The 22,106-nt window shown below is 54.1% G+C and overlaps 1 protein-coding gene across 1 annotated transcript; it reads left to right on the forward strand.

The window, feature by feature from the left end:
* The first annotated feature begins 16,156 nt into the window (after positions 1–16,156).
* Ccdc86 (coiled-coil domain containing 86) lies at positions 16,157–22,042 on the forward strand. The gene is made up of 4 exons (XM_015478023.2): positions 16,157–17,157; positions 19,431–19,560; positions 21,391–21,465; positions 21,644–22,042. Exons 1-4 carry the CDS (start codon positions 16,229–16,231, stop codon positions 21,761–21,763), a joined length of 1,254 nt encoding a protein of 417 aa, XP_015333509.1. The 5' UTR covers positions 16,157–16,228; the 3' UTR covers positions 21,764–22,042.
* Positions 22,043–22,106: the final 64 nt, after the last annotated feature.

Here is a 22,106-nt window from a genome sequence, read left to right on the forward strand (position 1 = left end):
CTCCTTTACCACAGTTCCCCATGCCTGCCCCCTGCTGTGGCCACCATATGGCCCCAACCAGATAGGGAGAATGCAGATGGCAGTAACCTTGCAGGACCTCCTGGGCCAGACCTTCGGAAGGGGATCCATCCAGTCCTGAGCAGCCCCCAACAGAGCCATCTCTCTGTCTAACCTAGAGACTTGGGATGGTGTATTCATGTCCTAGGGTGGCCACACAAATGACCACAAGCTAAATGGCTTAAAACAGTGGAAACATAATCTCTGATCCTGTTAGATGAAAGCCCTAAACCAAGGCATTAGCAGGATTCGGTTGTCTCTGAAGTCTGTAGGGGAAGATTCTTTCTTGCTGCTTCTCCACTTTCTGTAGTTGCTGGCAATCCTTGATGTCCCCTAGCCTACAGACACACGACTCCAGTCTCTGCCTCCATTGTCACATGGTCTCTGTGTGTTCCTTCTCTTCTTATAGGGACACAAATAGAAATCCAGTGTGACCTTACCTTAATAGGATTGCATCTGCAAAGACCCTATTTCCAAACAGGTCCCATTCACACATGTAAGTTACGACTTCAACAGATCTTTTGGGGAAAATGTAATTCAAACCACAGAAGAAAATGGTGTTTATTTTAAGGTGGATTCTGAGGATTGATTAATGTTGTCCTCCAGGACACAGGAGGCACTGTCCATATGTCTGCTATCTGGGCCACGTGCCACAGAGCCACCTTCTGGCTATTCAGGCTGACTTAGTTCTGGTGGCCCAGGGCTCTAGCAGTTGGAGTAGAGATGTCTTTTCAGCTGGGGCCACTGGTTCCTAGCACCAGGGGCAGGTTGGAGGCTCTTCACGGGGAGGCCAGCACCCTCTCCTACTGACTGGGTAGCAATGGGTGCTCTGGTCTCCCCGGCAGATGAAGGTCAATGCAGCGCTAAACCTGGCCAGCTCTTGTGTGCCAGCCTCGGGGTGTGCACCTTAGTGACAGAGCTGGTGGTCAGCAGCAGGTGCACTCAGGTGAGTGCCAGGGGCCCAGCAGAGGAGAGAGACGGGGGCCAGGGGACCAGCACCTGCCTCTTTGTGAACCTTCTCATCCTGGAAACAACCCTCAGAGATGTCGTCTTGTCCCCCATTACCAAAGCCAAGCTGGGGAATCAAGCTGAACTGCTTTTAATCCAGAATCCCTGAGAAAGCTCAGCCTCCATCCACCTGCAGGGGATTCCTGCCCCTCCGCTGGGTTTCCATGTCGATTCTGGTGTAAAGAATGTATTGCATCAAGATACTCCAGCCCACTGTCCCCTCCCAGGGGGGCCCCTTTAAAGGGATCGGGGCAAAGGGGAACATCAGGAAGACCACAAAGCTGAGGAAACCGGGGCCTATCAGTCCTACTCTCCTCTGAGTGGGTGTGTCTGGGTCAGATCCACGTGAATCACACACGGACACCATAGTCCTGGATGTGACAAAGGAACAGGAGCAGCAAAAGGCTCTTCTTAGCTAGAACCCCCCACACCCCCAGGTGCAGGGGGTACAGGAAACCCACAATGATGGCTGCCCCCTTCCCGACCACCTCAGTGGCCCAGCTGCCCATGATCCCAGACCACCCCCCACAGCTGGGGTCCCCACACCACCCCGGACTCAGTTTCCCCCCCCCCATGACCCAGTGGCCTAGATCTTAGGGCAGCCCCTCTCCTTTTTCATTCATAGAGGACAAATTGTTGCTGGCAGTTTGATGCCTTGAGGCCCTGTGTCCCTGTGGGACTATGTCCCCCAATATTCCTATCCCCACCTCCGCACTCCCCATCCCCCCATCCCCATTATGGATCAGCATCCCCATATCAGAGAAAACATTCCACATTTGGTTTTAGGGGATTGGCTAACTTCACTTAGCATAATATTCTCCAACTCCATCCATTTACCTGCAAATGCCATGGTTTTATTCTCTTTTAATGCTGAGAAATGTTCCATTGTGTATATATGCCACAGTTTCTTTATCCATTCATCTACTGTAGGGCATTTAGTTTGGTTCCACAGTTTAGCAACTGTGAATTGTGCTGCTATAAACATTGATATGTCCCTGTAGTATGAGGTTTTTAAGCCCTTTGGGTATAGACCAAGGAGAGGGACAGCTGGGTCAAATGGTGGCTTCATACCCAGTTTTCCAAGGAATCTCCACACTGCTTTCCATATTGGCTGCACCAATTTGCAGTCCCACCAGCAGTGTATGAGGGTACCTTTCTCCCCACATCCTCGCCAACACTTATTGTTGTTTGTATTCTTAACAGCTGCCATTCTGACTGGAGTGAGATGAACTGGTGAGTGGGTCAGCGTGGGTGCTGCAGGAGGGGTACACCCTTGCTCTGTCCGTAGGGCTGGCCAGGGAAGGCAAAGGGAAGAGGGACAAGAGAGCCTCAGGGTGAGATTCAGAGCTGGAAGCCTGTGCTCCTGCCCCGTGGGCACAGCAGACGGATGAGCCCCGCCTTCCATCCTGGAGGACCTCTACTCCCCCGTGGGGGACGCTGCTCTGGGCACTTGAAGCACAGGGGTGGGGGCAGTGCAAACTTGCGGGGAACCACGCTTGAAGACGTCACAAGGGGGCGGGGCTCTGATCCTGGCTGAAGCCTGCCCCTAGCATGCGCTGACACAGGGGTGACTTCAGCTCACTTCAGCGGGGCTTCCACCAGCTCCTGCCCCTGCCCCTGCCCCTGCCCCTGCCCCTGCCCCTGCCCTGCCCCTCACACTGGCCTGAGGTGGGCAGGGAAGGGCTTGTGATCCCTCCGGTCACAGACTGGAAAACTGAAGCCCAGAGAAGCGAGGTGACCTGGCTGAGGTCACATCTGGCCCAGGATGCCAGTAGTGTGTCTCCTGGGCACCTACTCCTCAGGGAAGGCTGCAGGAAGGATTCCACCCAATCCCAGGGGCTGGGCTCGGGCCAGCACTCTCCGTTCTGCAGAGGGCGGCGTCACCAGGGAAAGCAGGGAATGGAGAACCCTGAAGGCATCCTGGGCTCCCGTGGGCTCCCCGGGTCGCTAAGGCAGCCGCCGGGCCCCTGCCCTTTCACTTCTTCCAGTACCGGAACCCAGCGCGAGGGGGCGCACGTCGCCAGCACCCGCCTCTCCCAGGCTCTGCTGCCCCCTCCCCTCCTTCCAGCCCATCTGCAGACACTGCCCCTCCCCTGCCCCAGCGTGGAGACCACCTGCTCCTGGCATCTGAGGAACGTCCCCCGACCCAGCAGCTCTGCCATCCATCAAGGTCACACCCGTCTGGATTCAGGGATGAGCGAAGCTGCCTGTCTTGTCACCACGCAGGGCAGAGACCTGGGTGCCGTCAGGCCCACAGGGACACGCAGAGCATACGAGCATAGAGAACGCGGGTGGGGGTACCCCTCGAGCTGGCTGAGCAACTGGAATTCATTCCTGAATCCCCTGCCCCAAGGGACCCAAGCACCTCCCAGGTGGGAGGGTGCTCAGTGGGGACAGCTGTGGGTCGTGAGCAAGCTTGGGGGGTGGGCTGGGGACTTTCATCAGCCTGTCCTTGCTTCACTTCAGTCACCGGGGAGGAGGGTGCTGGAGGGAAGTCGCTCTTTGGAAGGTTTGCTCTTTATTTTCTCCTATATTCCAACTTTGCGGGGCTCAGGGGGAGTTTTCAAGGTCCCCTGGAGCACAGGCGAGAAGCCTTTAAGGCAAAATAAAGGCTAAACTCCAGAGATGCCGAGACTGTGTGGCCGCGAGTTGCAGTTCCACCCAAGAGGCTGTCCTCATCCATAGACTCCACCAACTGCGGATCAAAAACATTCAAGGAAAGAAGCGACACCTGCGTTGGATGTGCAGGGACAGTTATTTGCTGGTCACTTCCTTAAAATACACAGGATGGTGACTCCTGTGCTGTACTAGGTGTCAAGAGGAACCCAGGGATGAGCCGCAGGAGGATGGTGCCACTTATGTGCAACTATGACACCATTTTATGTAAGAGACTTGGACACCTATAGAAAGTCTGAAATAATTAGTAAAGAATAAGAGACAGAGACAGAAATTAGGCTTGAAGGGAGTGCTGATAGACTCTCCAGTCCTGTTAGGAGCTGGAACCCAACTACAGAAATGGCTCTGGCCCTTTATTTAAGGGAGAGTCCATCCAAGGCAGGGATGAGGTTTCGGCCAGAGGAGCCTTGCCTCCTGGTGGCAGGGGACTAGCAGCAAACAGGTAGATTGGCATCTTCGCAAGCCACGCCCATCTCTGAGAGGCTGTGTGGCTGTGTGGCTGTGTGGCTGTGACGGGTCACCCCAATTCCAGTGCAGTGCTGAACTTGGAGCTAGGTAGGAAGTCATATGCCATGCGCAGGAGTGCCCTGGGAGTTCCCAGACACCAGGCTTTCCTACCCAATGGCTTCCATGTCGATTTGGTTCACCCACATTTCACGGATGGCTCCCAGCACATACCCGTGGATTTCGATATTCATGGGAATCCTGACACAGTCCCTCCTGGATACCAAGGACGCTGTGTTCACATTTATTGCTGTTTACTGTCTTCCAGGCACTGTGCTAAAACTTAACATATATTAAGTCATTTAATACAATCCCACAAGATGGACACTTTCATGATCTGCATTTTGCAAAGGATACTGAGGTTCAGAGAGGGTAACTTGTCCAAGAACACGCAGCTACCAAGGGGCAGACCTGGGTTTCTATTTATCTGGGCATTTACTCGAAAGCCTTCTTGGGAGGTTGGTCCTCGGGAGGGGAGAATGGGAGGAGGCTTGGAATCCTCATCTTCTGAAGCTCTGCCTTCTGTCCTGACCCACACCCCAGGCCTGAAGGGTCTGGCCTGCAGGTGCATCGTGGCCTGAGAGAGGCATTAGTTCCTCTGTTTCCTCATCAACCCCCCGACTCCATGCCAAATCTCAGGCACTGGACACAGGGACTTCAGAGATTCAAGGGCCCACCCAGCCCTGGCCTCAAGGAGTTGATATCAAGCACCAGTGGCTTGCAAATTTTGTTTGAAACAGGAGACCTTCGCTAAAATTAAATCTTATTCAGAAACCCAAAATATAAACAGGTGCATGCAGGAGTGCACTAAGTGGAGATCAGAGCTCACTCTTGCTCCTTTGGGACAGCCATGTGTGGCTACACAGGTTGGGCACTGCACAACTTCAGGCAGCATCATGTTCACAGAAAAACAATGTGAATGGTGCTCCCTTGAGATGAACCATTGGGTCCCCTCATTTCACCTCAAGCCCTTCCTTGCATGCCCCCGTGAGCAGGTTTGAGCCATGAGCAATTGTTCTAGAAAACCAGGCACTCTAAAGCCAGATGTGAACATTACCTCTAATCCTTACAGTATCCCCACAAGTTCATGTATTATGACATTGATTGTGCAGACGAGGACACCAAGGCCCAGAAGACAATGTAACATGATGGCTAAGGGCACAGTCTCTAGGGCCAAACTGTCTGGGTTGATTCTCAGCTCCTCCCTTCCCTGGGTGTGTGATCTTGAGCAAGTTACTTAACCTCTCTGGACCTCCATTTCCTCATAGGTGAAACAGGGCTAATGATAATCCCTACTGTGTAGGGTCATGGTGACAGTCATGTGAGTATATGTGAGGCGTGGCCTTAGAATAGCACTTTCCTGAAGTGCTGCCCGTTCAGTCCTTTGCCCTGGTCTCTCATTAATAAAGAGCATCTCCTGGATTCAGAAGGAAATGCCGTGACCCGGCCGCCTTGCCTGGAGGAGGAAGACCATGAGAGACCCACTAATGGACGTTCAGAGCAGCACTGCCAAGTGTTGGCCTCTGTCACCTGACGGCAGATGGCAGGAGGCATGTCCCAGTAGCTGGGAGGGACAGAAATAGTGACCACGTGTCCCTGGCACAGACCTCCTCTGCACCTGTTGTCCTGGTGCCTCATCTAGACTGAAGCTGGCATTTGGACAACACTTACAGGATCACTGTGGACCTGGGGCCGTGGCTCTCCACAGACACTTCAGACAAGAGGCCGCCAGGAGGCAGTGTGGCACCAGGCATTGCCCCGGGGGCCCTGGGATGGCAGAATCCACCATCCCCTGGCCTCGGTGGCTGCATTGAACACCGGGGACTGGCGCCATCTGGCCAGGGGCTCGTGCCCTGCGCCCATAGGACAAGCTCCGCTCCAGGCGGCGCCCGGAAGGGCCGTTATTTACAGAATAGAATGGAACTGGTCAAGGAGGGAGCAGCCAGGAGAGTCGTGGCCCGGAGGCCCGGAGCTGGGGACTTGTCTCCACTGACAGCCCGAGCCCCTCACTCGGGACAGGCATGGCCCTCGGGACAGTCTACAGGTATTCCACATGGGTCATGAGTCTAGATCACCAACAGGTCCGTGTGGCCCGCGTGCCACCTGGAGGGCACCTGGAGCAGGCTAAAGACGTGGCCCCCCCAATTCGACCATCTCCCAGCACATGCCCAGCGGTAACGGCAGGGATGGAAAGGAGCCGTTTCCCCTTAACACAGCTTCACACTCAACATGGGGACAGCCGCCCGCCCAGCTGGACCCTCCCAGCTGCTCCCCCCCACCCAACACCGTGCCCAACTCTGGGGGGGGGGGCGGGGGACTGAAGCACTCTCCGGGTACCTTTCAGACGCGGGGCACCTGGCTTACTCTGCTGCCCCTGTTATGCTCCATGGTTTTATTTTGCAACAGACAGCCTTTGAGGAGACCTTTATAAAGCTGGCGGCTCCCTTCTTGGCCAACAGCCCTTGACAACTGTCTTGATTGGTTTCCGAACCTGGGCTGCCCCACAGGGCCCTGGGCAGGGACTGCAGCCGGACGGTCTCAGTCTCAGGGGCAGGCGGGCCCTCGGGTGCAGGGACTCGCCATGCACATCACAAAAATACCCCACAGGGTAGAGTGAGTGGCACTGGGAGGAGATTTTCGTTCTATGTAAGGGAATTTCCTGTTTTAGCAAAAGGAAGACTTGCTTCCTGTCCACCTGCTATGGGAGACCTGCAGGTGGAAACCGAGTTGACACTTGTGATGAGTCTCCCTAGCCTTGCCATGCCCCTCTGGCTCAGGAACCTGCTCCACTGTACCAGCCTGTCAATCAATCCCCTTCCATCTTCCTCCTCCAGGAAGCCTGCCAGGCTCACCACAGGTCTGGCTTGACTCACTGGGTAACACAGACGTTGTCTTCTCTCTCCAACTGAACCCCATGGAGCTGGAGGACAGCACCTGCACCTAGCATTTGTTTGTGATCCCCGTGACACTCAGCACATGACAGGGGACATGTGAAAGTGTGGTTGTATTTGCTTGTTGATTGATGGTAAATCCTTTCAGAGACAGTCCAGGAACCAATTCCTTGAACAAAATCCTCAGTACTGGCCTGGAGTCCCCCAATACACAACATACTTTTAACGACTATTTTTTTTTTCTTTATTTAAAAAAAAAAGGTTGGGACTCAGAACTTCTGCCTATTATTCTCAGGAAATTCCCACCATGAGGTGAACTTCTTTTATGTCCATCACTGAAGCAGATATCTCCCTGCAGGAAGTAATTTTATTTTGTCGTAATAACCAGAACATGGTAATGTTAACAAAATTCTCTGCAGGGATCATTTTCAACACTTGCACCCAAGTAAAGTTTCACCTTAATTCATTCATTTGACCATAATTTATTGATCAAGTGCTAAGTACCAACTGCTCAAGTTTAGATTTGAGGAAGAGGAGAACAAGTAAAATAGGGGGAAAGCTATCCAAAGGGAATTCACATTCTATACTGTGGGGAAAGGACAATAAACAAGGAAGCAAGAAGAATTATTAGTATATAATGATCAAAGAACAAGGGAGGGCACGCCCATCCAATGCAGCTCTGAGGAAGTGACAGAACTAGGACTGGATGTCATCTCTGCCCATTATATTTGCTCCAGGAAAGGGTGCAAAAAGACCACAGGCTTCCTCTCTTGAGATAGATACTTGACGGTTAGCAAATATTTTCTATATCAGTTACTTTTGCTACGTAACAATCCCAAAACTTAGGGATGTGAAATAATTATGTTATTTACTCATGAGTTTTGAGGCATAGAACTTGGATAGGGAGAGACTATCTCTGTTCTGCAATTTCTGGAGCCTCTGCTGGTCCCAGATTCAAGGTTGGGAGTGGGAATCTGATGAGTGAGGGCTAAAATCATCTAGGAACATGTCCACTCACACTGGGCAGAGAATGGGTCTCTTTGTGTGGAATTATTTGGACTTCCTCACAACATGGCAGCTGAGTTCCAAGAGCCTGCATCTCACCAAAGTCATGCAGAAGTTCATGGCATCCTTACGATCTAACCTTGGATGTCACATAACAATAGTTCCACCACGCCCTCTTGGTAATCACAAAGATCCATCTAGTTGGAGAAGGAAGGGACATAGACTCCACCACTCAAGGGAAGGAGTGACTATGGACATGCCATTGGGACAACTTTAGAAAATGAGATCTCCATCACCCATGTCTAATCCCCAAAAAGCCGGTATCTAGATCTACCCAGAGTCATCTTGAAAGTAGAGTGCTAAAAAACACTCAAACAGCAGGTGATAATATCTGAGTGTTGTGCAATATTTCACTTTGAGCAGAAAGTGAAAGAGCAGCAACAAGTTACTTTGATCAATCAGCCCCAGCTCCCTGTAAAAGGTACTCTTGATAATCTGGCTTGTTTTCGTAGAATAGAAAAATTAGGCATGGGCCAGAGAAGAAACGTATTCTCAATTCAGATCATGCACAAAAAGAAGGATGAGAGTGAAACCCAACACAGTTTGGAAGCAGAGAAATCTGCTTCAAGCCATCATTGTGCCACTCATCATTACTGTCCCTGGACAAGCCTCTCCACCTCTGATAAACAAGGTCATGAGAGAGTACCTGGAAATGGACTCCTTATTAGCTAGCTATGCTGGCAAGAATCTTGATCATTTAAGGCACTGGTGGGATTGGTACTTTTTATGTGTATTTTTTTAAATCCACTGCAATAAAAGCTCTCTCATCAATATTGGTTACCATCTCAGTCCTTAAGACTTACCATAAATGATACGTTTTTCAGTGTGTAAACATGAGATTTTGGTGTTTTTCAGGGAAATCATGTCTGTTTCTACAATGGCCTAGTGCATTTGGGATCCAGTATGAGCCCTGTTGATCCAATGGGTTCCACAAAGCCCCTCCATCCTGTTCCTGAGGGGCCTTGGCATTTGGGAGGTTCTATGAGAAGAAGAGTAGTAAGACTACTTACTGCCTTAGAGGAAGGCTTATCTGACCAACGGGTCACATTTGGGGCTGGTTTGAGTTCAGCAGAGATTTCTCTCACGATAGGATCGACAAATTCTCACCATTACACCAGGGACCAAGTTGGTCCATGGTTCAGAGAAGGGGCCTCGTGATTTGGCCCTGGTGTGTTCCTCCTTGATTACCAAGCAAGATCTCTAGGGGTGGCCATGGAGATGAGGCCGCCATGTTGATCAGGAGGAATGTCACCGCTGAAGCAGATATCTCTTCCTGCTCTGGCAGGAGGACCAGAGCTCTAAAGAAGCCAAATGTTAGAGGAAATGAGAGGAAAGGGGTAAATAAACGGGGAGAAAGAGGGGAAGTGGCTCATGGTGAAACTCTGTAATTGTCCATGACTTAGGAACTGAGAGAGAGTGTGTGTATGTGTGTGTGTGTGTGTGTGTGTGTGTGTGTGTGTGCGCGTGCCTGTCTCTTATGCATAAGGATGAAGTGCCCAGATGTCACCTTCTGGCAACATGTAAACAGGGTCTGTAGCTCTCCCATCCCACACCAACCCTATGAAGCTGAGGTGGTTCACTGCCAGGGAATGGGGTCCACATTTCAAGTTCAATAGTTCGGCCATCACACTTGGGTGGCTTTCACCAGGTCATGTCACTCTCAGTGATGCTCACTTGTCCATTAGGGAAAATAATTCCTGCCCAAATGACCCCAAGGACAGTTTTCAGATTTGATACCTGAGCCCCCATGCTGGTGTGAGTTCCATCAAGGTGGGGGCCACGGTGGCCCCATTCCCTGCTCACCTCTAGTGCCTGTCGTAGGGTAAGCAGTCCATAATTTCTTGGTGACTAAATAAACAATAAGATAATAGGGAGCTCGGCCCCCACCCTGCGTGGAAGGCAAAGAAACACAGTTCCTCATAGGCTGGCCATCCCTTCCCGGTGGCTGCTCCCCAGAGTGTGGTCCGTGGACCAGCAGCAGCAGCACCCGGAAACTGATCAGAAAGGTTTGGCTGTGTTAGGATTCTCTAGAGGAACGGAACCAATGGAATGCATATGCAATTATCAGAGGGGATATATTAGATGGGTATAAAGTTAGAGGCTGGATAGTCCCCAGTGGCCATCTGTAAAACCTCAGGAATCAGTAGCTGCTCAGTCCAAGAAGCTGGAGGCCTTAGAACAAGAGGGAAGCCCAGACCAAGGTTGAAGGTCTGGAAGGCCCCTGGAGAGTCACTGGGGCAAGTCCAGGAGTCTGATGTCTGTGGGTGACAGTAGCAACAAAACCCACACCTGCTGGAGCAGACTGGGGCTCACGCATGCCTGGAGAGCTTCCCCTTCAGTCCTGCCTCTTGGACATGCCACCCACATTCAGGGCGGGGCTTCTCCCCTCCATTCCTGGGCCAACATGCTACTCGTCCCTGGAAACCTTCTACCGACCCGTCCAGAAGCAGGCTACACCAATTTCCCAGGTGTCCCTCAGGTTGGCAACCAAGGTCTTCCATCCCAGTGGCCCCACCCCAAACCCACTGAATCCTTATTTCTGCAGTGGGGGCTTTAACCCCCCCCCAGGTGCTTCCGATGCTGGAGCGTTGCTAGCGGGATGAGAGTGGGATAGGGTACAGCGTACCCACCTCTCACCTCTCAGGGGTCCATTTCCCTTCCCTGGCTGGCTCAGGGCCGGGGAACCTGCGAGGGGGGCTGGTGAGGGCCGAGGAGAGAGGAGGATCTGTCTCGCGCACAGGCACCCCCACCACATGGAGGTTTTGCTAAAACCTTCCTGTTTTAGCAAAAATTTGCAGATGCCGTGAGAGGATCTGAGGCTCTGCACCCAGGGGGCGCCCCATGAGCACAGCTGGACGCATTCACATCCAGGGACCCCCAGGGACCCCAGGGCCACTCCCATCCTTCTTCCCCTACCCCCTGTCCTCTGCTGAGGTCTCTTCCCCAATCTTCTCAAGGATCTGAAACTCAGAGCGAGCTGTTCAGAACACACAGGGGAGATGGGCCTCCAAGATAAGCTCTCCCGACAGCGCTGACACGGTCACCTGCACCTTCTCAGGAGGCCTGACCTGAAGTGCTCCGAAGCAGCTGTCACATCGGCAAGAGGAAGGGGAGCAAGGAACAAAGGAGGGGTGCTGGGCCCCCAGAGAGCTCAGAGCAAAACTCAGTAGGGACAGACACGCCTGAGCCACCTGCAGAAGCCAACAGCTCAGGACCAGGAGGGACAGCCCAGCAGTGGGGGGAGCCACACCGTCACCCACTGTTTTCAACCAGATGTCCACAGGGCACTGGCTTCCAGGAAGAGGATGGAGGCCTGGCCACAGTTAGGGACGGGGAGGAGCAAGGTGCCAAGCCAGCAGCTGTCTGTGGGGCAGTCAACCCTGGTGCCCGAGGGAGGCCTGGGCACCACTTCTGGAAGCACGGAGAACTGGCCTCTCCCCAAAGGTTTAACGTGTTGACTTGGGAGGGACAGCTGGAGGAACAGGAGATGTTCAGCCCAATAAAAGACAATTCGGCAAAAGCTACAGGAAACATGTCTTTAAATATTTAAAAAGATTTCTGAGCGGAAGACAAAGCAGCCTGCTTTCAAGCTGTCTACACGTGCAAACTCGGGTACTCCTCACAAACACCCCGTGAGGCAGGTGCACTAATGTCATTGCTCCCATTTTACAGAAGGAGGCACAGAGAGGCTAGGATACTGGTTAAGGTTACACAGCAAATAAGTGGAAAAAACAGGATCCATGCTTTAGCTGTCTGACTCCAGAAATACAACATGTGACAATAAATCCCTGAGATCCAGGTAAGGAAACCAAGGCACAGAAAGGGTGAGGTGCTTGTCCAAAGCCAGACAGCAACTGGGGAGCCAGGATGATGGTTCCAGAGTGCCACACTTAGCTGCCTGGCAACTGCCCCTCACGTGGCCTCATTTGCCATGTCGCTCCCCGACCCTGGTGTGTGAACAAGGAGGTACGGGGTGTCACACACACTGTGCTGTGCTGAGTCAGCAATACCGGCTTGTTTATGTAATGTGAGATCTGCTGACTGAAGGAAACCAGTGCCCACAGAGGGGCCAACGATACGGATCAGGTGATCTTCTCTGAGCCACTGACCCTCCACCGAGCCAGGGACAGTCAATGTTGAAAGGCTTTGAAAGTCCCAGGAAGTCAAGGGCCTGTGTTCCTACACCAAGACCAGAGAGATGGGCAGGGAAGGGCCCCTGTGTGTCAGCAGCACCATTAACTGAGCGTTTACTATGTGCTTGGCCTCTCCTGGGTGCCCTTTCAGTCCCCTGGAGCAATGGCCCCAGCACAGAGCTCCCTAAGTGTTGGATGATGGAGTAAATGGGTCCTCCGTAGGACCCAGCAGGCAGGGGCGACCACCCCCATCCTACTGAACAGGAAACTGAAGGTCCAGGAAGGCTGTGACGTAAGAGGGGCCACAGAGACAGGTGCAGCTCGGGCCTGGAACTCAGGGCTCCCCCCTGCAAACCCAAACCCCTAACTTCCACACCCACTGGCCAGGACCAGGACCGAGGTGTGTAAGGACTTCCTCAGCAGGAATGTCTCTGGCAACGGGGACATTGCCAGTGGCTATGTGGCTCGAGTGAGGACAGGACCCCAGTGAGGCACAGGCTTGTGGCCACATTGCTCTGTCGTATCTGAGCCCTGCAGGCCTCAGTGTGGCAGGCTGCCTCCTCCAGGAGCCAACTCTGAAACAAGGACTGGGGTGCAACCAGTCTGTCAGGAAAATGACCCCAGCAGGCACCCGTAAAGGAGTGGGAGAGAGAGACAGGGAGGAAGCCTGAGGGGATATGAATGACCAGGTCACCTTCATGGGCAACTGGGGCTCAACCCTGCTTGGGGTCACTGCGGGGTGGCAGAGAACACCACTCTCAGAGACGTGCACAGCAGGAAGCAAAGGCGTGGAAGGGGACAGGATCCCAACAGGGAAGGCCACCAGGCTCCTCTGACTAGGAGTCTGCAGACCATGCCTGCCATGAGGTCGAGCAGGTCAGGCGGAGTAGCGGGCTCTGGGCTCGAGCCCCCCAGCAGCTGGGGTTGACAGAGCGCCACTGACGGAAGCTCAGAAATTAAACCAGGAGGACGAGCTCCCAGAGAGGCTGTCACCAGGGTCACCCGAAGGAGAATGGAGGCCACTGATGGAACGGTCGGCTTGGCCCCCAAAAGAGAGAAGGCGAGGGGCGAGGTGGGCTGCGGTTAGGAATTCTCATGGGCTTTTCCTGTGTGAGGACTTGCACCTGCAGGGAGCAGCCATCAGCCAGTCAGTTGAGAGCCATAGGTCACCTCTCTCCTCGGGCGGTTGCATCCTGCACCTTCATCTTCACTGACAGGAGGGGTCACTGCAGCTGCTAAGAGAGGACAGGGTGGGGTAAAGAAAACACTAACATACAGCGCCAGCTTCAGGGCCCCAGGACGGAGCTGTCTTCAGCCCTATGACAGTCCCTCTCTCACTAGTTTATCACTGACCGCACTAAGGCAAAAGCACCCTGGCTTTAGGGTCACACCTGTTTGTTTTTTGTGGTTGTTGTTTTTAGATATACAGGTCAGAAGAGCACATTTGACATATTATAAACACATGGAGTAAAACTTATCCTAATTAAAATCCCATTCTCATGCTTGTGCCTGAGATAGAGGCTCACTGGTCATGTGTACATACGTGAACATAGGAGAGTTATGTCCGATTCATTCTTCTGTCTTTCCTATTCTCATCCCCCTCCCTTCCCCTTATTTCCCTTTGTCTAATCCAGTGAACTTCTATTCTTCCCTTCCCCCTTATTGTGTGTTAGCATCTGCATATCAGAGAGAACATTTGGCCTTTGATTTTGGGGGACTGGCTTATTTCACTAAGCATGATATTCTCCAGTTCCATCCATTTACCGGGAAATGTCATGATTTCATTCTTCTTTATGGCTGAGTAATATTCCATTGAACACCCTAGTTTTTGAGGTGACTGAGAGAATGAGGGTAGGGAAGAACACATATTGTGCTTTTTAATGGGTAACAGGTTAGAGTTCAGGGTTGGAAAGCAGGAAAAACACCCTTTGGATGACAGGTGGGTTAAGGTTCCAGGAAAGCATCCGTCCTTTTTTGTGGGGAGGGGAAGCTGACTGTCTCACCTTCACATGTGTCTCAGGGACACTTGAAGCCCTCCTCCAAAAACACAACTCCTTCTCTCACACTACCCTGGTGGGAACTTGAGATTACCCCCAAAGTATTTTAAGCAGGGCTGGCTGGAATTTGTGCCAACCAGCATTTGTGAGTGATCCCTCCAGCTGGGGACAAGAGTCAGAAAACAGAACAGGCTTAGAGCAGGTGACAGCAGCAGTGACCCTGGCAACCCACCCGGGCATGGCTCTAAGTATTGGACCATCCAAGTCTCCAATCAGGGGCAGGAAATTTAAGGAGCCCAATGGAGCTCACTCCTGAGGGCTGGGGAGCTGGAAGAGCTGGGTGAGGAGGTCCCTGAGACACTTCTGCAGTGGAAGGGACACTGAGGTAGGCGAAGCTTTCTGCAGGGCTCTGCTTGGCTCAGGAACATAAGGTACCTAGAGACTAAGAGAGGGGCCAGTGAGGCAGGAATGGACACATAATTACAGCCCAAGGGTTCCTCCATTTCTGACAACATGGACAGATGGGAAGATGCCATCACCTTAGAAAGGACTCATGCTGAAATCATCATTTGGTATGCTGGGTGGGTGAGAGGTGGTCAAGATTCTCAACCCACTTTTCCATCCTCCAGGAACCTTTGTATGGGTCCTCATCATCCCTGGCTCCTCCCAAATCATCAGCCATGATGTCCCGGAGTGTCCTGACACACACTCCTGCTCCAGGGTTGGCAAGGTGACTCAGCAGCTGGGAGCTGGGCTAGGTGCTGAGACCCCCTGGCTGTCTGCCTGGCCTTCCCCCTCTAACCCCTGAGTGTCCCTGGACAACTTTCCGGGCCTCTCACACCCCCAGGTGGAGAAACAATGGCTTCTCAAAGAAGCCACTGGAATGTGCTGTGGGGGGACCCCTGGGATCCCCCAGGGCTATACCCAGGCAGTTCAACCATAAATGCTGGAAAGACCTGGGATGAGCTTGGCCCAACTCCAAGACACTCTTCCTAAGCAGCAGGCTGTGCATCCATCCAGCCTTCTCTCCTGGGTCTTAGGTAACCCCTGTCCCCAAAGTCTTCTCTAGGCAACTGGGAGGTGCAGAAGGCAAGGCCTGCCCACTGGTGAGGCCCCAAAGCTTAGTGAACAAAGGACATTTACAAGTGAACACAGGTGAAGGGAGGGGAGGCAGGTTCACACACACACACTTCCAGAAAGGAAGATCCTAGCAGATCCAACCGGAAGGGGGACCCGGGTGAGTGAGCTGCATGCCAATGGCACAGGCGTGCCCGGGGACAACGGTGATGCATCTTACGGTACCGCCACCGCCCTCATAAAAGCTTCAGTGTTGGCAAGGGGCGGCCACTGGCTGCATCCTTAAGTACAGGAATGGGAGAAGGCGGCAACGGTGGGTGCGTTCAACACAGACTGAGGTTTTCCGCCCCGGGGACCCTCAGGGCCACTTCAGATGCACTAAGCTTGAGCAAAATCACACAGAACAGACGAGAAACCGGGCGCGCCGGCCAACTGCACGGGATTGGCGGCTTCTCCATCCAGCCTTGCCTAGCGGCTCCTCGAACCGTTTTCCAATGCTCTTCTCCACCAGAAATAGTCCCCCTACCCCTTTCCCTTCTCTGCCCGCACACTCTCCTTTCACCCCAAGAAAACGACGTTCGCGAGGAAGGTAAAGGTGAAACCCTTCAAAAAACTCGCGGGTCTCGGCCGAGCCCATGCGCATTGCGCAGGCGCCCGATAAGCCCCGCCCCTTCCGGGTAGACGACTCCCTGCCCCTCACCAACACGGCCTCACCGGAAACAGCCCTTCCAGCCCGGCACGGCCGTCTCTGACGTCATAGGAAGGCGCCACCGGCAGAGGTTTCACGTGGACTCGGGTTTAGAAACTTTCAGGCTGGGCCATGGATACGCCGCTTAGGCGCAGCCGGAGGCTGGAGGGCCTAAAGCCCGAAGCCCCCGGGAGTCTCGCCTCAGTTTCGCGGGCGAGACGCGCCCTTGTGGAGGTCGAGTCGAACCCAGAAGAAACGAGGGAGCCCGGGTCTACTCTGAATGTGCAGCCACTCGGCCTGGAGTCTCCCCGACGTCAGCGGGAGACAAGCCCGGGATCACCCAGACTGCCGGGGTGTGCAGACTTGGAGTCCCCGCGAAGACAGCCAGAATTGGGCCCAGAGTCCCCCCAGTATCGGCAAGAGCCAGGCCTGGGGACCCCCCAAAGACAGCCGGAGCCGGGCCCAGAGTCTCCCCAGCCACGGCAAGAGCCAGGCCTGGGGTCCCCCCGAAGACAGTCGGAGCCGGGCCCAGAGCCCCCCCAAACACAGCCGGAGCTGTGCCCAGAGTCCCCCCAGCATCAGCAAAAGCCAGGCCTGGAGTCACCTCCAAGACAGCCAGACTCGATTCCTGAATTCCATCAACCTCAGCCAAAGCTAAGTGAGGAATCACCGAATTTCCCCCAGGACCGAGGAGAACTGGACTCAGAGGTGGCCCAGTGTAAGGAGGAGCTGGCCCCGGGATCCCCCCCACATCAGCTGCAGCCAGGCTCAGGGTCACCAGAGCCTTACCCGGGTCAGCAAGCCCCGGGTCCGGAGCCCTCGCAACCACTACAGGAGCTGACGCCCAGGGCACCTGACTCCCCTGGGAACCAGCAGGAGCCAAGCAAGCCACTTTCATCTAGAGAGAAGGTGACAGGCGGCCTCAGCCCAAAGAAGCGAAATGGATCTTCAATGCAGGCCCCAGCGTCCAAGAAGCTGAAGAAGGAGCAGGAGGAGCTTCCTGTAATCCCTAAGGGGAAGCCCAAATCCGGGAGAGTATGGAAGGACCGCTCCAAAAAGAGGTGAAATGGGGGACGGCATGGCAGGGATGGGGTTCTTTAAGTGTTTGGGCCCTGCCTTTACCCCGGTGTAACCCTGAGGCCCAGAATTGAAAGGAGCTCTCTTCAGTGAGGGTGTCAACCAACAGGTGATCAAAGTCAGAATGTGATAAAAATGCTTGAGATCCCAGGAGGGTGAGACCAGGCCCTCAAAGGTCATTTTCATGGTTTCTTTCCTGGGGTCCTTATGGATCTCCCCTACAGCAATCACCTAAGTCCCACTTAACAGACATTTCCCATTGTCCGCCATCTCCAATAGGGAGGCAGACACAAGTAAACCAGCCATTACTTGATAAAAGCAGTGAGGTCTTCGCCCACTGTCATCTGTTACAGTTATTTGCGCTTAGGATTAAAAAAAAAAAAATCACCAAGCCCTGACTATATAGAACAGTGTGCTTTTCCGAGGGGCTTGGCTGGGGAAGAGCCTTTCAAACACAGGCATCCTGTCATGGCATTTAACCTGTACCTTGGTCCTATGGAGCGGGTGTCATTTTCACTCCTGTTTTATGTCTGTGGAAACTGAGGCTAAATGAGTCGTGAACAATCAGACAAGCTTTGAAGCTGGAGGATTGGAGAAGTGGCTGGTGGTACTGCCCCTCCTCCCTGTCCCAGAAGGTCTAGGAGAATGACAGGGGCCACTGATGGCCACACAGAACCAGATGAGGAGGTTGGTTGCAGTCGGAAGAGGGTGATGAGCAAGTCGAGCTTGAGGAACTGGGGTCCTGGCACTGGGGCCACCCCTGGGAGAGGGTGAGCTTACTGAGCAGGAGTGGGTGGGCCCAGCGGAGGGGAAAGAGAGGAGCAGGTAGAGCAGGGAAGGAGGTCATTGGCCCCAGCTGACTTCCATTACATGCTCAGGACACAATGCTCATCTCCATGTGGGAGAATGAAGTCTCAGAGGCCACCTCACCCAGGGTCACACAGGCAGTAAGCAGTGAACTCGGGGCTTGGCAGCTGGCCTGTCCTCCAGTGTCCAGGTAGGACCCATGCTCTGAAACTAGACTGACCCAACCCACAAGCCGTCAGCCACACATAACTATTTAAATTAAAGTTGAATGAAATCTACATTTACTTTCTTAACCCCAAGTGCGGCCCTGTGAGTGGAGGCTCCCGTACTGGACTGCACAGGTGTGGAGCATTTCCCCCATCCCAGAAAGTTCCCCAAACACCACTGTGCCCTGTGGCTCTGGTGACTCCGGGACCCCCCCACCTTGTCCTTTCAGGATTCTCATACCCGAGTTTGGAAAGCCCAGCTTTAAGACCAGGGAGGAGGTCCAGGCAGTACGCACTCTTTTGTTTTTAGAGGGTGGGTCTAGAACAGCAGGCCCTAGGCGTGGGAGAGGGAGCAGGAGAGGGTGTGCTGGGGCCAGAGGCTGGCACTGTGGTGGGAAGGGGCAGAACCAGGCTCTGCATGGAGGGGCCTGGAATCAAGTTCTGGGATACATGTGCCCGACTCTGTGGAAGGGGAGAGAATGGCCCAGAAGAACTGTATTGACCCTTCCCATGGAAAGGAGTGGACTATGCCCAGTATGTACACGGGCCTTCAGAGGCTGGAACAGTTTGGGGCATACTACAGTGGACGTGGGGAAACAGGAACTCTTTCAGAAGACTTTGGTCAGGAAGCAGGAAGGCAACTGTGAGGCTCTGCAGAGGAGCCTTGGGGGTAAAAGGAAAAGTGCCAATCAGTCTGTGGGACAGTGAATAGTGACAGGAGGAGGACTGAGCTGGGAGGCTCGCTTTGTTTTGCTTTTTATGATGGAAATTTTTGAGCACACAGACCTGGAGAGAGCATAGGGTCATGAGCCCCATGTTCCCATCGCCAGTTTTGACACTTCTCAGCGTTTCATTGGCCTCAGGACCTTTGTCCTGGGCAGTTTTCTCTCACTCTTTTCCCTAGAATGTTTTAAAGCCCATGAGCTCCTGCAGGACGCCTCCTTGGAGAGTGTTCATTTCTCCTATGACTCTTAAAAACCTCGCCACTCTTCAGAAGGTCCTGACTTCCTTGAAATCTCCTAATGCCCACTCCCTTCATGCATCCCAGCCAGGGGGAGAGGCACCTGCCCAGCCTCACCTTGAGAAGCAGGACGGCCACCCCCTGCTTAACTCACTCAGGGAGTAAGCGCCCATCACTGCAGGTGTTCTCCCCTCGGCAAAAGAAGGCCCAGAGCCCAGAGTGAGGGCAGCGGGGCAAGGAGTAGTCACCCCCACATCCCACAAGCCCCTGCTTAACCCTCCAGGTTCTCCCAGATGGTTCAGGACAAGCCCCTGCGCACATCCTGGCAGCGGAAGATGAAGGAGCGACAGGAGAGGAAACTGACCAAGGACTTTGCCCGGCACCTGCAGGAGGAGAAGGAGAAGCGCCGCCAGGTGGGAGGCCAGCCAGGCAAGGCTGCAGCTCTGGGGCTGAGCATGCATGCCTCTGTAAGGCACGCAGGAGCCGGGCGAGGCCGACAGTCAGAGACCTTGAGCCCCAGGGCCCCCCTTTGGACCCCCAGGGTGGGGAAGTGCAATAAGTCATCCAGCTCAACCTGGGCCTGTGGGTCAAGGATGGGCAGGAGGCTCTAAAGTGGGGTGCAAGAGCCCAGAAAGAAATCCCAGGGGGCCCTCACCAGTGGTAGGAGCATCCAGTGAGATGTGATCAGTGTCCCTTCCCCAGGACCTGCTCATTTGGGAAAGGCCTACAGATTGGAAAATCTTGTCCCCAGTTTTGCTGCGTCACTCAAGAAGTGGCTTCCACACACCAGCACATGGACAGTCCCCACACCTGTCACTCATCCCAGAGCCAGGAATGTCCATTAGAGGCTCACACCTCACATCTTCAGTCTCCAGGCAGTAAAAGGTCCCAGCTTCACCCACATCACCAAGGCCTCTCCCCAGTAGGGGTGAAGAGGGCACTCAGCAGGCAGCATCCAGAAAAGCCAGGTGGTGGCTGCACTGGGCAGCAGTGCTGTCCCCCAATACCAGAGTTATTGGGGATCCTGCCCATTGGGTGACCCCAGAGTGCAGGAGGAGCACTGATCCAGGGTCAGATAACTCACCCTAGCTGTTGATTTGGCCCAGGTCAGCTTGTGGCATGGCCCTAGGGACAGAGTGGCTACCTCCATGTGCTGAGGCCTTACCTCACTTCCTGTGCAGCCCTGGCTCCCTCTTAAGCAAGATAGCTGCCTTCTTCTCAGCCCCAGCCCATACCTCCCCCGATACCGCAGGAGCCCAAGTCTCACTTCTCCTTTCTCCCCAGGGGCCCAGGCCATCCTGTTACCCCAAGTTGACAAAGCCAAGAGAGGCACCTGACCATGCAGCAGCCTGGGAGCTGATGTCCCTTCCCTGGGCCTTCCAGGGGACCCTCTGCATAGTCAAGGGCATGGCTTAATTTCCAGGACAGACCCCATCTAGGTTGTGAGTGTCCCGACAGTAGGATGCTGTCTAAAACCTGCGCATGCACTCGTCCACTCACCTTGCAGGAGCGGGTTACTGTGACTGCCCTGCTTTCCATATGGGGGAGTTGAGGCATTTACCTGTTTAGCAGTTATCTGAGGCCACCTCACCCAGGGTCACACAGGCAGTAAGCAGTGAACTCGGGGCTTGGCAACTACAGCTGTCTTCCTCCAGTGTCCAGGTAGGACCCATGCTCTGGAACTAGACTGTCACAACCCCAGTAGCAGTCAAGATTCAAACCTGGACCAGATCCCTCGGAGCCTCTTCTGGGCAGCTCAGCTCTCCCAGCCCCACCTCCTCCCTGGGGACACCAACAGAGCCTAGGCCTCACATTTTGTGGCACTTGGGCATCGGGGGAGAGGGAGACCCTGAGAAGGTGGGAATGGGGGATCCATCTCCCTCACAGTGATGAGCAGTTTGGTAAACAGCCTGTTCCAGGCATTTGCAAAGTTCCAGGGAGAGAGGCAGTCCTCCTGTCTAAGCCCTTTCTCACGGTCCGTCCAGGTACCCTCCTTCTAATGTGAGGGTCAGACTTTCCAGCACAGTGGGCATCTGGACGCCAGGCCCGTGGCACGAGTGTTGCTCTCCAGGCCCTCCCATTGGTCTCCAGGTTCCATGCTCACCACCAGAAGCAACACGGAGCCCAGATGGGAGTCCTTCCTCCACTTAATGGGAATTGACCAGCCCTCACTCTGCTGGGCCACCGTAGCTCCCAGCCAGGGGAGCTCAATTCCCTTGCCCGTGTGCCCCTGTGTGTTCCAGGAGAAGAAACAGCGCCGGGCTGAGAACCTGAGGCGACGCCTGGAGAACGAGCGGAAGGCTGAGGTGGTCCAAGTGGTAAGTGTCCCCTGGCCACTTGGCTGAGGCAGACATGGCTGGGCCAGGTGAGGCCTTGGAGCTGCCTTTCCCATGTCTGTTCCTGCTGTGATCCCAGACCCCTGCAGGGTGGCTTTCCTCTCCCACAGGGACAGGGAAGCTCCTCCCAGCACACTAATGACTCTCCTCCCACCCCCAGATCCGAAACCCTGCCAAACTCAAGCGGGCAAAGAAGAAGCAGCTGCGCTCCATTCAGAAGCGGGATACGCTAGCCCTGCTGCAGAAACAGCCACCCCAGCGGCCAGGAGCCAAGGTCTGAACTCAGGACAGCCAAGGCCCTCCAAGACCAACAACCACATCAGACATGGCCATCTGGCCTCTCAGGTCACTAGTCAGACATCTCTGCTGGAGCCAGCACTCCAACTCTGTGGCCTCAAGACAGGGATTCCACCCTGGACAGGACTCTTGGGCTTTTGAGGGATCTTGGGCATGTCTCTGGGGGCAGAGCCTAGGGGAGGGAAGAGGTTCCAGTCCTCTCTCCTTTCCCATCCTCCAAAAACCTTCAGACTAAGAACAGTAAAGTCTGGTTTCTCATTGAGCTAGCAGTATGTGTCCTGTCTGAGGGTCTTGGGTCCAGCTCAGGCCTGGAGGCCAACAGTCGG

The sequence above is a fragment of the Marmota marmota genome, unplaced genomic scaffold, assembly GCF_001458135.2.
Source record: "Marmota marmota marmota unplaced genomic scaffold, marMar, whole genome shotgun sequence".
NCBI lineage: Eukaryota > Metazoa > Chordata > Mammalia > Rodentia > Sciuridae > Marmota > Marmota marmota.

Bases quoted from the DNA above. Each gene is read 5' to 3' on its own strand.
- Ccdc86 (XM_015478023.2), top strand. From the start codon at position 16,229: ATGGATACGCCGCTTAGGCGCAGCCGGAGGCTGGAGGGCCTAAAGCCC. The intron at 17,158-19,430 runs GTGAAATGGGGG...TTAACCCTCCAG, and splicing joins AAGGACCGCTCCAAAAAGAG to GTTCTCCCAGATGGTTCAGG. The intron at 21,466-21,643 runs GTAAGTGTCCCC...TCCCACCCCCAG, and splicing joins AGGCTGAGGTGGTCCAAGTG to ATCCGAAACCCTGCCAAACT.